We start from the raw sequence: 17,788 nt of genomic DNA on the forward strand, positions 1-17,788 counted from the left end.
CACCCTTCAACCTACATGTCAGGTGTTTCTATCACATGTCCACCCTTCAACCTACATGTCAGGTGTTTCTATCACCTGTCCACCCTTCAACCTACATGTCAGCTGTTTCTATCACATGTCCCCCCTTCAACCTACATGTCAGGTGTTTCTATCACCGGTCCACCCTTCAACCTACATGTCAGGTGTTTCTATCACCTGTCCACCCTTCAACCTACATGTCAGGTGTTTCTATCACCTGTCCACCCTTCAACCTACATGTCAGGTGTTTCTATCACCTGTCCCCCCTTCAACCTACATGTCAGGTGTTTCTATCACCGGTCCACCCTTCAACCTACATGTCAGGTGTTTCTATCACCTGTCCCCCCTTCAACCTACATGTCAGGTGTTTCTATCACATGTCCCCCCTTCAACCTACATGTCAGGTGTTTCTATCACCTGTCCCCCCTTCAACCTACATGTCAGGTGTTTCTATCACCGGTCCCCCCTTCAACCTACATGTCAGGTGTTTCTATCACCTGTCCCCCCTTCAACCTACATGTCAGGTGTTTCTATCACCGGTCCACCCTTCAACCTACATGTCAGGTGTTTCTATCACCGGTCCACCCTTCAACCTACATGTCAGCTGTTTCTATCACATGTCCCCCCTTCAACCTACATGTCAGGTGTTTCTATCACCTGTCCCCCCTTCAACCTACATGTCAGGTGTTTCTATCACCTGTCCCCCCTTCAACCTACATGTCAGCTGTTTCTATCACCTGTCCACCCTTCAACCTACATGTCAGGTGTTTCTATCACCTGTCCCCCCTTCAACCTACATGTCAGGTGTTTCTATCACATGTCCCCCCTTCAACCTACATGTCAGGTGTTTCTATCACATGTCCCCCCTTCAACCTACATGTCAGGTGTTGCTATCACCTGTCCCCCCTTCAACCTACATGTCAGGTGTTTCTATCACCTGTCCCCCCGTCAACCTACATGTCAGGTGTTTCTATCACATGTCCCCCCTTCAACCTACATGTCAGGTGTTTCTATCACCGGTCCACCCTTCAACCTACATGTCAGCTGTTTCTATCACCTGTCCACCCTTCAACCTACATGTCAGGTGTTTCTATCACCTGTCCCCCCTTCAACCTACATGTCAGGTGTTTCTATCACATGTCCCCCCTTCAACCTACATGTCAGGTGTTTCTATCACCTGTCCCCCCTTCAACCTACATGTCAGGTGTTTCTATCACCTGTCCCCCCTTCAACCTACATGTCAGGTGTTTCTATCACCTGTCCACCCTTCAACCTACATGTCAGGTGTTTCTATCACCGGTCCACCCTTCAACCTACATGTCAGGTGTTTCTATCACCTGTCCACCCTTCAACCTACATGTCAGGTGTTTCTATCACATGCCCCCCCTTCAACCTACATGTCAGGTGTTTCTATCACATGTCCCCCCTTCAACCTACATGTCAGGTGTTTCTATCACCTGTCCACCCTTCAACCTACATGTCAGGTGTTTCTATCACCTGTCCCCCCTTCAACCTACATGTCAGGTGTTTATCACCGGTCCACCCTTCAACCTACATGTCAGGTGTTTCTATCACCTGTCCCCCCTTCAACCTACATGTCAGCTGTTTCTATCACATGTCCCCCCTTCAACCTACATGTCAGGTGTTTCTATCACCTGTCAGGTGTTTCTATCACCGGTCCACCCTTCAACCTACATGTCAGGTGTTTCTATCACCTGTCAGGTGTTTCTATCACCGGTCCACCCTTCAACCTACATGTCAGCTGTTTCTATCACCGGTCCACCCTTCAACCTACATGTCAGGTGTTTCTATCACCGGTCCACCCTTCAACCTACATGTCAGGTGTTTCTATCACCGGTCCACCCTTCAACCTACATGTCAGGTGTTTCTATCACCGGTCCACCCTTCAACCTACATGTCAGGTGTTTCTATCACCTGTCCCCCCTTCAACCTACATGTCAGGTGTTTCTATCACCGGTCCACCCTTCAACCTACATGTCAGCTGTTTCTATCACCGGTCCACCCTTCAACCTACATGTCAGGTGTTTCTATCACCTGTCAGGTGTTTCTATCACATGTCAGGTGTTTCTATCACATGTCAGGTGTTTCTATCACCTGTCAGGTGTTTCTATCACCTGTCAGGTGTTTCTATCACATGTCAGGTGTTTCTATCACCTGTCAGGTGTTTCTATCACATGTCAGGTGTTTCTATCACCTGTAGGGTGTTTCTATCACCTGTCAGGTGTTTCTATCACCTGTCAGGTGTTTCTATCACCTGTCAGGTGTTTCTATCACCGGTCAGCGCAGATCAGTTATGTCTTTGTCTCCTCATTCCCAGAGGGGTGAACGTCGCCATTGTCAATATTTGTCATGACTCGTTTATCTGGTCAGTCATTAGCTCTATGATGTTGGAAATGCATAGCTCCAATTTAACTTTCTCACTGCAACAAACTTGTTTTATACTCTTACACAGGTGAGAGGAACAAAACAGCTTTTTTCTTAACATGCAATCATTCACCAGAGCGCGCTCATTTCAATGTACAAGGCCAAAATGCTTTAGCTTCTGTCAGCGAAGCCCCCACATCCCCACTAGGGTCTCTTCCCCCTGACCCCTTTAGGAGATCTACACCCCCCCCCCCCCCCCCCTCATTATGTATTTCCAAGAAAGGCTCATATTTCTCTTGAATGGATTGCCTGAGGTGTTAGCACCGGCTTGAATTGTAATGCCACCATTAAATTTGAAATGAGACAGACATTATGATAACTCCAACATTTTCTCCTGGATTAGTTTGTGTATATTATTGCTATGTGTGGGATTAACTCTGTGAAAACTGTTCAGCAATATTTCAAAATCGTGTGTCCAGGGAGACAACCCGCTTTTTCAAAGATGTAGATGAATTGCTTCCCTTGTTCCTGATTTCTCTTCATGTGGATTCTGCTTTGACGTACACACAATGTGAAGATTTATTTGTGTGGACAGCTGAAACTGAGCTGCATCGATTCTGTGATTTCTTGTTGGTGACTATTTTCTTTCTTTTGAAAACTTCCATGTTTGTGTTATGTCATTGTGCCACGCCACAACAGGAATAAAATTGGTCTGATTGCAGTGTGTGTGTGTGTGTGTGTTTAAGTGATTGGGTGTGTGTGTGTGTGTGTGTGTTTAAATGTTAGCGCGTGTGTGTGTGTGTGTTTAAGTGTATGTGTGTGCTTTTGTGCCATTTTCTTTGTGTTTTTGTGTGACACAAAACTTTGTTCTTGCTTACAAAGAACATTATACTTGTACACACACCCCCTTGAGCCTTAGTGTACCGTAGCCAACGTTTTTCTGTCACACCTGCTGAAATGAGACTGATGCAGACAGCCGTTGCGATTCCTACTCTCAAACGGGAACAACTCAACTCTCCTGTTTCTAACTAAATGCACGGTTTCCATCTACCCACATAATATACATCCCCGTTCAGTTGGATGCGAGAGTGTAATCTAATTGCGGTGTCCCCAGACAGGCGAGAGAGGAGTTGAGCACTGAGAGCACCATCTTCTTCCCTTCTGTCTCGTGACTGCCAGCTTTTAGCCGTCGCTTCTCTCCACACAAAGAACAAATCACGGGAGTAGGTCCGTCATCAAAGTCGCTACGGCACAGAGAGAGAGAGAGAGAGAGAGGGGGGGGAGAGAGAGAGGGGGAGAAGAGAGAGAGAGGGGGAGAAGAGAGAGAGAGAGGGGGAGAGGAGAGAGAATTGAATTGAACTTTATTTAACAAGGATTAAGATTTAAGGCTACGCCTTTTCTTCCAATCTGTCCTTGGGACGCACAGACACACAATGATAAAATTGAAAAATTAAAGCCGGATTAAAAAGTTAAAAAGAGAGAGAGAGGGGGGAGAGACAGAGAGAGAGAAAGACAGACTTAGAGAGAGAGAGGGGGGGGGGGAAAGAGAGAGAGAGAGAGAGAGAGTTCTTAGAATGTTATTACGAAAGGATAAAGGTTTTAGGCTTAGCCTAATCTTCCAACCTGTGCTTTTAACATGTACAGAGAGATAGACAGAGTCCTTTATTTACTACCCAGGAACCCCCCTCCCCCCTAGAACCAGCCATGAGAACAGTACAACTTTTAGATTTCACAATCTGTATTAAGTAAATATGTACACAGAATAAATAATTGTAGCCTACAACCGACGAAAGCTGCACAATCTGTTAATGAAATGTTTTAATGATACTGGAACTTTTAACCGGCACGGTGGGCCTAGTGGTAAGGCGTCCGCCGGGTCATACCCAAGACTTTAAAATTGGCAATCTAGTGGCTGCTCCGCCTGGCGTCTGGCATTATGGGGTTAGTGCTAGGACTGGTTGGTCCGGTGTCAGAATAATGTGACTGGGTGATACATGAAGCCTCTGCTGCGACTTCTGTCTTGTGTGTGGCGCACGTTATATGTCAAAGCAGCACCGCCCTTCGTGGTCGGCTGGGCGTTAAGCAAACAAACAAATACTGGAACTTTTAAGTATTGCTGAAGCCTAGCTATGTCTCGTTCATTTATCACCACTCTGCCGTTACAACACGTATATAATTTCAAAAGGACAGACTTTTTCCGGAAGATTTTACCAGCATCTCAGGACTAATGCACTAAGTGGTTTGATTATCTCATACTGATCACTCATTCACACGTCACATGCTGCAGGCAACTTTCTTCTCTTGTCATTAATATTCATGAAGTGTCAATGCGCACGCAACATACCCTTGAGCCTTCTGCATGTGTAGGGGGCATTTGCATGGAGCTGGAAAGTAGTGCGGAAGACACGGTGTAATCACTCCGCGTCGTGATGCGAGAGATGGTTTGGACTGACTGAAATCCCTCCGCTTTGTCACGACCGGTTTTCTTAACGTTACAGAACGATTTGTTTTAGTTTTTCCTTTCAAAATTAAGCTTTTGCTTCAATTACAGTTACTGAGTTTTTCTCTTTAAACGTGAAATGAACATTTCTATTTATTTTGAATATTCAAACACCGATAGGACTGAAATGTGTGTGTGTGTGTGTGTGTGTGTGTGCGCGTGTATACTGTGTGTTTGTGTGTGTTGTAATTTTTATTTTGTAGGCTATGTCGTCTGTATTTGACGGTTAATTGGTGTATTATTTGTCTTCTTTGTGCTCTTTCAATAGAACACGTTATTAGTCACGTTGCTCATCATGTGAATCCATAGAATTTTTGTTCTTTTTTCAGATTCCGCAAGCAACCTGTGTAAAGGAAAACCAACCCTCATCACAACAGACACAAGAACATTGTACACAGTCATTATTTTTCAAAATAACAAAGGCCACAATGTTTAAAACCAAAAGTAGCTCTGTTTATTCAAATTCCAAGATGTAACGACAAACCATGAAATCTCATATTATTGCATTGTGTTTATTCAAACAGACTGTCCAATCTACAAACATTCCTAAAACGGCAGTCACACGACACGGGCATGCAGCACACACCATGCTCAGTAAGCGTACCAACACTCATCCCCGACACAGACACTCCTAATTGAACTGCAAAGAATCAACACTCATCCCCGACACAGACACTCCTAATTGAACAGTGAGCGTACCAACACTCATCCCCGACACAGACACTCCTAATTGAACTGCAAAGAACCAACACTCACCCCCGACACAGACACTCCTAATTGAACTGCAAAGTATCAACACTCATCCCCGACACAGACACTCCTAATTGAACTGCAAAGAACCAACACTCACCCCCGACACAGACACTCCTAATTGAACTGCAAAGTATCAACACTCATCCCCGACACAGACACTCCTAATTGAACTGCAAAGTATCAACACTCATCCCCGACACAGACACTCCTAATTGAACTGCAAAGAATCAACACTCATCCCCGACACAGACACTCCTAATTGAACTGCAAAGAACCAACACTCATCCCCGACACAGACACTCCTAATTGAACTGCAAAGAATCAACACTCATCCCCGACACAGACACTCCTAATTGAACTGCAAAGAACCAACACTCATCCCCGACACAGACACTCCTAATTGAACTGCAAAGAACCAACACTCATCCCCGACACAGACACTCCTAATTGAACTGCAAAGAATCAACACTCATCCCCGACACAGACACTCCTAATTGAACTGCAAAGAACCAACACTCATCCCCGACACAGACACTCCTAATTGAACTGCAAAGAACCAACACTCATCCCCGACACAGACACTCCTAATTGAACTGCAAAGAACCAACACTCATCCCCGACACAGACACTCCTAATTGAACTGCAAAGAACCAACACTCACCCCCGACACAGACACTCCTAATTGAACTGCAAAGAATCAACACTCATCCCCGACACAGACACTCCTAATTGAACTGCAAAGAACCAACACTCATCCCCGACACAGACACTCCTAATTGAACTGCAAAGAATCAACACTCATCCCCGACACAGACACTCCTAATTGAACTGCAAAGTACCAACACTCATCCCCGACACAGACACTCCTAATTGAACTGCAAAGAATCAAGAAACTGCCTATACTGGTTGAAACTTGAAATATCTCACAGATGGAGATAAGCATTGTGTGCATGTAGCGAACACAGACAAAGTCCGGAATATTCACAAACTGTTCCCACGTCAAACACGGACGTAGTGTGTGTGTGTGTGTGTGTGTGTGTGTGTGTGTGTGTGTGTGTGCACGTGTGTGTGTGTGTGAGGCGTGGGGGGGGGGGGGGGGTTGTTGTGGACGAACACGATTTCCAGCAGCCAACTGACTCGCCATGATGCACTGGACCTTAAAGTCGCTAAAGCTGCTACCAAAAGACAGACAGACAGACAGACAAACAAGAAAATGAAGAAGACCGTGTGTTGTGACGACAGAGGATTGGACCCACACAGATGTACAGGTGCCCACTCCGTGACACAGTCAAGTTCCATCGCAAGAAAACGCCGTCGTCTTTGGCTGTTCCTCAAATACCAGGACAAAAAGACGTGTTCGTGACGTCACTGCATTGAATACACAACACACTTTTTGCTATCTCATTAGCAATTCTCGACAACGACCACCTGCCTATTACGACCACCCCCAGAAGATCCCTGACAAGGTCAGTTTTTCTTCTTCCTATGTCATTCTTCTTTCCACAGCAATCCCCTGTCTATAAAGACCAGTGGGCTTTATCCACAGGGAGCTCGTTGTGCACAGGTTCGACTGTAGTTTATTATGGAGAAAGGTCACTGGCATTAATTATGGAGAAAGGTCACTGGCATTAATTATGGAGAAAAGTTACTGGCATTAATTATGGAGAAAGGTCACTGGCATTAATTATGGAGAAAGGTCACTGGCATTAATTATGGAGAAAGGTCACTGGCATTAACCCTACAAATTGGAGAACGAAAACGTGACATATATACACCAAATTATCCAACGTCTCTCGTGTTGTTTTGTGTGTGTGTGCATTGTTCTCAACAGAAACACAGCGCTGCATCAACCCAACGCCACACAACCAGTCGCTGCATCAACCCAACGCCACACAACCAGTCACTGCATCAACCCAACGCCACACAACCAGTCACTGCATCAACCCAACGCCACACAACCAGTCACTGCATCAACCCAACGCCACACAACCAGTCACTGCATCAACCCAACGCCACACAACCAGTCACTGCATCAACCCAACGCCACACAACCAGTCACTGCATCAACCCAACGCCACACAACCAGTCACTGCATCAACCCAACGCCACACAACCAGTCACTGCATCAACCCAACGCCACACAACCAGTCACTGCATCAACCCAACGCCACACAACCAGTCACTGCATCAACCCAACGCCACACAACCAGTCACTGCATCAACCCAACGCCACACAACCAGTCACTGCATCAACCCAACGCCACACAACCAGTCACTGCATCAACCCAACGCCACACAACCAGTCACTGCATCAACCCAACGCCACACAACCAGTCACTGCATCAACCCAACGCCACACAACCAGTCACTGCATCAACCCAACGCCACACAACCAGTCACTGCATCAACCCAACGCCACACAACCAGTCACTGCATCAACCCAACGCCACACAACCAGTCACTGCATCAACCCAACGCCACACAACCAGTCACTGCATCAACCCAACGCCACACAACCAGTCACTGCATCAACCCAACGCCACACAACCAGTCACTGCATCAACCCAACGCCACAGAACCAGTCACTGCATCAACCCAACGCCACACAACCAGTCACTGCATCAACCCAACGCCACACAACCAGTCACTGCATCAACCCAACGCCACACAACCAGTCACTGCATCAACCCAACGCCACACAACCAGTCACTGCATCAACCCAACGCCACACAACCAGTCACTGCATCAACCCAACGCCACACAACCAGTCACTGCATCAACCCAACGCCACACAACCAGTCACTGCATCAACCCAACGCCACACAACCAGTCACTGCATCAACCCAACGCCACACAACCAGTCACTGCATCAACCCAACGCCACACAACCAGTCACTGCATCAACCCAACGCCACAGAACCAGTCACTGCATCAACCCAACGCCACACAACCAGTCACTGCATCAACCCAACGCCACACAACCAGTCACTGCATCAACCCAACGCCACAGAACCAGTCACTGCATCAACCCAACGCCACACAACCAGTCACTGCATCAACCCAACGCCACAGAACCAGTCACTGCATCAACCCAACGCCACACAACCAGTCACTGCATCAACCCAACGCCACACAACCAGTCACTGCATCAACCCAACGCCACACAACCAGTCACTGCATCAACCCAACGCCACACAACCAGTCACTGCATCAACCCAACGCCACACAACCAGTCACTGCATCAACCCAACGCCACAGAACCAGTCACTGCATCAACCCAACGCCACAGAACCAGTCACTGCATCAACCCAACGCCACAGAACCAGTCACTGCATCAACCCAACGCCACAGAACCAGTCACTGCATCAACCCAACGCCACACAACCAGTCACTGCATCAACCCAACGCCACACAACCAGTCACTGCATCAACCCAACGCCACAGAACCAGTCACTGCATCAACCCAACGCCACACAACCAGTCACTGCATCAACCCAACGCCACACAACCAGTCGCTGCATCAACCCAACGCCACACAACCAGTCACTGCATCAACCCAACGCCACACAACCAGTCACTGCATCAACCCAACGCCACAGAACCAGTCACTGCATCAACCCAACGCCACAGAACCAGTCACTGCATCAACCCAACGCCACAGAACCAGTCACTGCATCAACCCAACGCCACAGAACCAGTCACTGCATCAACCCAACGCCACACAACCAGTCGCTGCATCAACCCAACGCCACAGAACCAGTCACTGCATCAACCCAACGCCACACAACCAGTCACATATCCGAGCAGGTCATTGAGCTGTGCACGTGAAGTCTGGTTTCCCATTATATCGACGAGCCACTTAGGTAGCCTTGGTGCAACGACCACGCATAGCTCAGTCCTGGCATCAGCCCTACCAGCCCATGAAATAACCAGTCACCCATTGAGGTATTCTGATGCAGGATGGGACTCAGTGACAAAGCCTTATGTGAGTGTGGCTCAGACGAGCAAACCTCTGAGCACATTCAACAAACCTGCCCACATCAGAAAACAGCATGCCAGCACTACTGGCCAGGACACGCCGGCACTACTGGCCAGGACACGCCGGCACTACTGGCCAGGACACGCCGGCACTACTGGTCAGGACACGCCAGCACTACTGGCCAGGACACGCCAGCACTACTGGCCAGGACACGCCAGCACTACTGGCCAGGACACGCCAGCACTACTGGCCAGGACACGCCAGCACTACTGGCCAGGACACGCCAGCACTACTGGCCAGGACACGCCAGCACTACTGGCCAGGACACGCCAGCACTACTGGCCAGGACACGCCGGCCTAGGCACCAAGCTCTGGGGACCCGCTGCCGATCTGCAGAAGAATGCAGACTTCATGGCAGCCACCGACCTGACGATTTGACGGCCGTGAACATCAAACGCAGAAGAAGAAAAATTGTGATGCAGGAAATATGATGGAACAAAAGTGATGTACTATGCGTTTTAAATTCAACACGTGCCACACAGTGAAAGGTGACGAGAATGTCAGGTACTCTGATTAACATTGTTCGGCACACTTGCATTCCTTCTCAACTGATGGCACTGCCAGAAACGTCCCTTACAGTGATCATGTCAAATAAGTCTATGACGTCAGTGAGGTGTAGCAATCTCAAGGTGACGTCATCACAAGGTAGCGTTCCGAGGTAAGAGGTCAGCACGGAATAACAGTAAGTCTGTCAAAGCGCGACAGTTCCAGACGTGACGTCATCACAACGTTGGAGTCCTGACGACTTAACGGCGTGACATCAACCTTGTACAGAGCCGAGCACAAGGGCATGGCGTCACTCTTGACGTCGTGTTGGCATAACAGCACTCTTATAGAGAGATAGGGCGTGATGTCACTCTTAAAGAGACGAGTACGTGACGTCACTCATGACGTCATGGTGGCATTGTATCACTCTTACATAGAAACGTGAACGAGGGCGTGTCGTCACTCTTGACGTCATGATGGCGAAATATCCCTCTTCCAAAGAGACGAGTACGAGGGAGTGACGTCATTCTTACAGCGGGACAAGTACAAGGGCGCAACGTCACTCTTGACGTCATGAAGGCGTGACGTCACTCCTGTGTGGCCGGCATAATGACGAGGATGGCGAGCGTGGAGGAGACGGTGAGGAAGAGGAAGAAGAAGAAGAGGATGCGGTCGACGGTCTGCGCCAGGCGCCGCCAGTCCTGCACAGACTCGTACTCCTTCTCCTCGCGCTCGTGACGCTCGAGGATGCGTAGCAAGGACACCAGCACGTCCTCGTAACTGTAACCGTTCCTGCGGCGATGTGTACCACCACCGCCACCACCACCACCACCACCGCTTTGCTGGGAGGAGGGCTGAGTGACGTGCGGCTTGCCCCCTCCTCCTCCCCCAAGCCCTTGTTGGAAAAGGTGGCTCGCCAGGCTTTCCGCGGTGCTCAACGTTTGCGGCGTCGGTGATGGTGGCGGCTGTTGTTGTTGTGGGGGTGGTGGTTGTGGTCGCTGTTGTGGCTGGAGGTTGTGCGGCAGCTGCTGTGTAAAGTCAACCACTCTGCGCGTGAGGTTTGAGGGGTGGGGGGAAGGAGGCGCGAAAAACGTGTGGCGGGGGGAGGGGGGTGCAGGGGAGTGGGGTGGGGAGTGTACCGGAGCGGACGGGGTGGGGGCAGGCTCCACGTTGCCTTGCCAACCACCCCCACCTCCACCACCCGCCCCGTCCAGCAGCCCCCCGTTCTCCAGGTGAAGCTCCTCGCGCAGCTCGTGCGCCAGGTTCTCCAAGGTGACCTTCAAGGACACGTTGCGCGTCAGGTGGCTGTGCTCGCCGCACGTGTGGGGGAAGGGGGAGGAGGGGGGATAACCGGCCTCGCGGTGGCCGTAGGGGGATCCCCGAGAGCGCAGCGTGCCGAGGAAGAGACGTCGGAGCCAGGGCGGGATGGCGCGCTTGTCTGGCCCCCTGTGGTGAAGGTTGAGCACGAACACCGTCATAATCACAGACACTGACGTCAGCGACATCACGATCGTCAGGTAGATACCTGCACATACACACAAATACGTGAACCGAGAAACGCATCCTACGGACATTAAAGGTCTACTCCGCCTCGTAAAAACTGTTTGCCTCCCCGTCTCAGATCTGGTCAGGAGTTTACATGGTATAAGATCATCCCTCCACTTGGTCACATACCAACATCAACAGCCCGACTTTGCTATGCACAATCTCAGACCTGTCATGCAAAATACAGCCCAGTAACGACCAAACCTGACTGACTTTGAAACACAAACACACGCATACAGGAATATGTAGGACGGGTGACTAAGGAAAGCTAAACGTGACATTGTAGGTTTGCCTCAGTGTTTCTATGGAAACAAGGGAAAACAACTCTTCAAGAACCCATCAAAACCTGACAGTCGAGTTCCCATCAAAACCTGACAGTCGAGTTCCGAACATCGTCTAGGATAAGGTTAAGGATAAGACTGCATATAGTCCTGTGAGGCTACCTGCATATAGTCCTGTGAGGTTACCTGCATATAGTCCTGTGAGGTTACCTGCATATAGTCCTGTGAGGTTACCTGCATATAGTCGTGTGAGGTTACCTGCATATAGTCCTGTGAGGTTACCTGCATATAGTCGTGTGAGGTTACCTGCATATAGTCGTGTGAGGTTACCTGCATATAGTCCTGTGAGGTTACCTGCATATAGTCCTGTGAGGTTACCTGCATATAGTCCTGTGAGGTTACCTGCATATAGTCCTGTGAGGTTACCTGCATATAGTCCTGTGAGGTTACCTGCATATAGTCCTGTGAGGCTACCTGCATATAGTCCTGTGAGGTTACCTGCATATAGTCCTGTGAAGTTACCTGCATATAGTCCTGTGAGGTTACCTGCATATAGTCCTGTGAGGTTACCTGCATATAGTCCTGTGAGGTTACCTGCATATAGTCCTGTGAGGTTACCTGCATATAGTCCTGTGAGGTTACCTGCATATAGTCCTGTGAGGTTACCCGCATGAACATCCGGGCTGCTTTCTCACCGGGGAAAGCTATCAGCCGTACAGGTTGCTACCCATTATTCTTTTCTTATTCCTGCATGCGTGTATTCATGTTTCCACGCCCGGAGACTTTCGCTGTGATCTCGGGTTATTTATTGTGCGCATACGTGAACACGGGGGTGTTCGGACACCGAGCAGAGTCTACTGAACACACACACACACACACACACACACACACACACACACACACACACACACACACACACACACACACACACACACACACACACACACACACACACACACAACACACACACACACAACACACACACACACACACACACACACACACACACACACACAACACACACACACACACACACTCAAAACAAACACACACACAACACACACACACACACACACATACACACACACACACACACACACAACACACACACACACACACACAACACACACACACACACACACACACACACACACACACACACACACACACACACACACACACACACACACACACACACACGGCACACATACACCACATACACACACACACACACACAACACACACACAACATACACACACACACACACACACACACACACACACACACACACACACACACACACACACACACACACACACACTCACTGATGAGCGGTACGAACTCGGACGTCTCGGGCAGGTTCTCGGCCACAGCCAGCATGAAGACGGAGAAAGCCAGCAGGACGGTGATGCCCAGTGCGATCTTCTCCCCGCTGTCCGGCGGCAAGCAGAACACTAGCAACGTCAGCGCTGACATCATCACGCAGGGAAACACCACGTTGTACATGTAATACAGTGTTCGCCGTCGTATCCTGCACAGAAATGACGTCACAGTAACGTCAACGCTGACATCATCACGCATGGAAATATCTCGTTGTACATGTAATACAGTGTGCGCCGCCGTATCCTGCAAAGAAATGACGTCACAAGTTACGTCAGCGCTGACATCATCACACAGGGAAACACCACGTTGTACATGTAGTACAGCGTGCGCCGCCGTATCCTGCAAAGAAATGTCGTCACAAGTTACGCCAGAGCTGACATCATTACGCAGGGGAACACCACGTTGTGCGCCGCCGTATCCTGCAACAAATAAATGACATCAGAATTACATCAGCAGTGACATCATAACACGGGAAACTCTACGTTGAGCACGTGGTACAGTGTGCGAAAATGTTTCCAAATGACGTCACACAAGTAATATGTCAGTGCGGACATTATCACACAGAAAAACACATCGATGTTACATGTAAGTACAAGAAACAACGTCCACCTTCAATAAAAGACGCCATAAGTTACGTCACCGCTGGCATCAAAAGTAACCTCAGCGCTTAAATCATCAACTGTGCGTTTAACACGACCATCACATTCAGCAAAACCGGCAAAGGGTTTAAAAAAAAGAAGAAAAAAAAGCATAATTACTAAACAAGTCGCGTAAGGCGAAATTACTACATTTAGTCAAGCTGTGGAACTCACAGAATGAAACTGAACGTAGTCCGCCGCTAGTGCAAAAGGCAGTGAAAGTGACAAGCCTGTTTGGCGCGGCAGCGGTTGCGCTGTGCTTCATAGCACGCTTTACTGTACCTCTCTTTGTTTTAACTTTCTGAGCGTGTTTTTAATCCAAACATATCATATCTATATGTTTTTGGAATCAGGAACCGACAAGGAATAAGATGAAATAGTTTTTGAAACGATTTCGGAAATTTAATTTTAATCATAATTTTTTTATATTTTTAATTTTCAGAGCTTGTTTTTAATCCAAATATAACATATTTATATGCTTTTGGAATCAGAAAATGATGAAGAATAAGATGAACGTAATTTTGGATCGTTTTATAAAAAATTTTTTTTTTACAATTTTCAGATTTTTAATGACCAAAGTCATTAATTAATTTTTAAGCCACCAAACTGAAATGCAATACCGAAGTCCGGCCTTCGTCGAAGATTGCTTGGCCAAAATTTCAATCAATTTGATTGAAAAATGAGGGTGTGACAGTGCCGCCTCAACTTTTACAAAAAGCCGGATATGACGTCATCAAAGACATTTATCGAAAAAAAGGTCCGGGGATATCATTCCCAGGAACTCTCATGTCAAATTTCATAAAGATCGGTCCAGTAGTTTAGTCTGAATCGCTCTACACACACACACAGACACACGCACCACACACACACACACACACACACACACATACACCACGACCCTCGTCTCAATTCCCCCTCTATGTTAAAACATTTAGTCAAAACTTGACTAAATGTAACAAAACACACACACCTGCTGCAGTTCATATAACTTTCTGGATTGCTACTGATTAGACATGACTTCTCTGCAGCAGACACTACCAGGAATCAGCCAAAGTCAAAGTGGCGACGAACAACAACCTGATGACGTCATATGACTTACTTGACATAAAAAGTGACGTCAGGGAACGGTTCCTCGCAGCAGGCGTAACGCACGACATTGCGGACGATCTTGATATAGACCAGTTCCCACTCCCCGTTGACCACGTAGTTAGACAGGTCAACCTCTGTGGTCCTGTTAGTGATGTCCACCTGTTGACAGTAACGATGATGATGATTTGGTTTTCTTTATGTGAGTTTAAATCAAGTTTGCTTTGTTTTATTCAGTTATCTGCATATGTCCTGTTTTCTAATGCAATTGTTACGAGAGAGAGAGAGAGAGAGAGAGAGAGAGAGAGAGAGAGAGAGAGAGAGAGAGAGAGAGAGAGAGAGAGAGAGAGAGAGAGAGAGAGAGAGAGAGAGAGAGAGAGAGAGAGAGAGAGATTGATCAGCATCTTGAAAACGTAAACGTCTTCTTTTGTCTAATTTCACAAGGCGTCTACGGCATGACATTCAATTCCGCGAGAAACATATCTTCCATCTTGAAACGAAGACACTTTCGGACTTAAATATGTCTTCAATCAATATGAAATGCAACAGGGCGACTGCTTCATCGTCAATTGTCTCTGACCCTGGTTCCTGCTAGTCTGGCACCTCTGCAGACTCAGGGAAAAGACAGAAAACCAAAGATGATGAATGACGTAATGACACGATGGTGCTGGGTGATAAATGAAACAATTACAGGGTGGTGCATGGTCCCGCTCAGTCCACACAACTTGCAGGCGGAACAGAACTGCGTGTAGTAATGGGCAGTACTCAATCACGCGTGGCAGAAAGAGCGATAAGAGATGAAGGACAGGAACAAAATAGCAAAATCTATCAAGTAATTAAAGCGGATTGAATGACTGATTTTTCTTTACCGGTTTAGCCTTCCCCTTCGGGAGACAAAACCTCATTTTTCGAAAACTCGATCAAGAAAGAAAGGTCCTAACGTATGGATAAAATATCGATTCAAAGTTCTCAATTCGGCATTTATAAGGATTGTGCAATTTTTCGTTTGAATCGGGTTGTGTGCCAAGAAAAACAAGAGAATAAAGCTTCTTAAGCCGTTCAATTTTTTCTCTCTCCGTTAATTTGGCACGTAATTTATCACAAACTTGAGTCCGATACGATGAAAGCTGAGAATGCTGATGTTCATGCTGTCTCTGGTGAGAATGCTGATGTTCATGCAGTCTCTGGTGAGAATGCTGATGTTCATGCAGTCTCTGGTGAGAATGCTGATGTTCATGCAGTCTCTGGTGAGAATGCTGATGTTCATGCTGTCTGGTGAGAATGCTGATGTTCATGCAGTCTCTGGTGAGAATGCTGATGTTCATGCAGTCTCTGGTGAGAATGCTGATGTTCATGCAGTCTCTGGTGAGAATGATAGTAAAAGTCACGAGAAAGACGAAATCAAAGTACAGTGGAACTTCCCCAACAAGATCCTCAACAATCTGAGAAAATCAGTCTTAAAAAGGAGGTAGTCTTAAAATGAGGGTAAATGTACAGAGGTTATGAACAGAAAAGCTGAGAAAACAGGACAAGATAGCCAAACACATGTATTCACCAGGAAACAGCAACATACACAAATATCATTGTTCATGTTGCTGTTTTCTGGTGAGTACATTCTGGTGATTTTATTCTGGTGAGTACATTCTGGTGAGTACATTCTGGTGAGTACATTCTGGTGAGTACATTCTGGTGAGTACATTCTGGTGAGTACATTCTGGTGAGTACATTCTGGTGAGTACATTCTAATTGTTATCTTGTTCTATTTCCTCTCACCTGCAGTCCCTTGTTCCATTTCTAAGAAAACAGGATCTTAAAAGGCAGGAAGTCTTAAATTTGGGGGTCTTAAAAGGGGTTCCACTGTAGTCAGGGGGTACTGACCTGGAAGCCGTCGTAGGTCCAGGAGCCGAACTTGAGCCTGCAGTTCTGGTAGTCAAAGGGGAAGTACGTCACGTCCACCTTGCACGAGGACTGCAGCTTGGTGGGCACCGGCCAGAACACGTTGCCCGTGAAGTCGATCATCGCGTTGGCCGGCATCAGTCCGTCCGTGTACTCTGCGGCACTGTATGGACATGAGTATTGCTGGTCACAGGGTATACTAACCATGAAGCCAATGCATAGCCCCTCCATAGGAGCCTAAATTGATGACGTCACTGCAATAAAGTATGTGGACTCCATAAAGTCTCTTATAAATAATGCATAGACCGCGCATAGAGCCTTATGTCGGCCATAAAGTTATAGCAGGCCCCTCCTTCCAAAAAAGTGTTATGGAACCCGCTATTGGAGCGTTTAAAATGGCGGCTGCTTTCATGCCGATTCAGGATGAGAAGAAATTTGAGAAGCAACCGGATTTTTCTTGACCGCCTACATGTGAATCGTTACGACGACGTGGAACTGTACAGAAAATTCCGCTTTCGTCGGCAGGACATTCTTGCAATCACGGATGAACTGTAAGAGCAACTCGAACTGCCGAATCGAAAGGGTGCATTGCCGCCGGTTCTGCGGGTTATCTTGACTTTGGGTCAGTTTTTACGCGTGCGGATCTTTTCAAGATGTGTGTGGCGAACTGATCGCGGTACATAAGTAATAATGATGATAATAATAATAATACGGGAATTTATAACATCAAACACAGCATGCAGAACCAGCAAGAGAGTGACTTATACCTTTATGGCG

At 47.6% G+C, this 17,788-nt stretch overlaps 2 protein-coding genes across 2 annotated transcripts in view; one reads left to right on the plus strand and one right to left on the minus strand.

Annotated features, from left to right (window-relative positions):
* Positions 1–1,653: 1,653 nt before the first annotated feature.
* LOC138958153 (uncharacterized) lies at positions 1,654–9,484 on the plus strand. The gene is made up of 3 exons (XM_070329235.1): positions 1,654–1,815; positions 2,240–2,315; positions 7,488–9,484. The coding sequence occupies exons 1-3, from the start codon at positions 1,654–1,656 to the stop codon at positions 9,482–9,484; spliced, it is 2,235 nt and encodes a 744-aa protein (XP_070185336.1).
* Positions 9,373–17,788, minus strand: part of LOC138958163 (neuronal acetylcholine receptor subunit alpha-10-like) — a 48,521-nt gene continuing 40,105 nt past the window's right edge. Inside the window, exons 6-9 of the mRNA XM_070329244.1 lie at positions 16,994–17,174; positions 15,129–15,277; positions 13,334–13,539; positions 9,373–11,706 (exon numbers count right to left, since the gene is read on the minus strand). Coding sequence (XP_070185345.1) covers positions 10,769–11,706; positions 13,334–13,539; positions 15,129–15,277; positions 16,994–17,174 — 1,474 coding nt within the window. The 3' untranslated portion in view covers positions 9,373–10,768. The remainder of the gene's footprint in view (positions 11,707–13,333; positions 13,540–15,128; positions 15,278–16,993; positions 17,175–17,788) is intronic.

This window comes from Littorina saxatilis, linkage group LG1 (genome assembly GCF_037325665.1).
Source record: "Littorina saxatilis isolate snail1 linkage group LG1, US_GU_Lsax_2.0, whole genome shotgun sequence".
NCBI lineage: Eukaryota > Metazoa > Mollusca > Gastropoda > Littorinimorpha > Littorinidae > Littorina > Littorina saxatilis.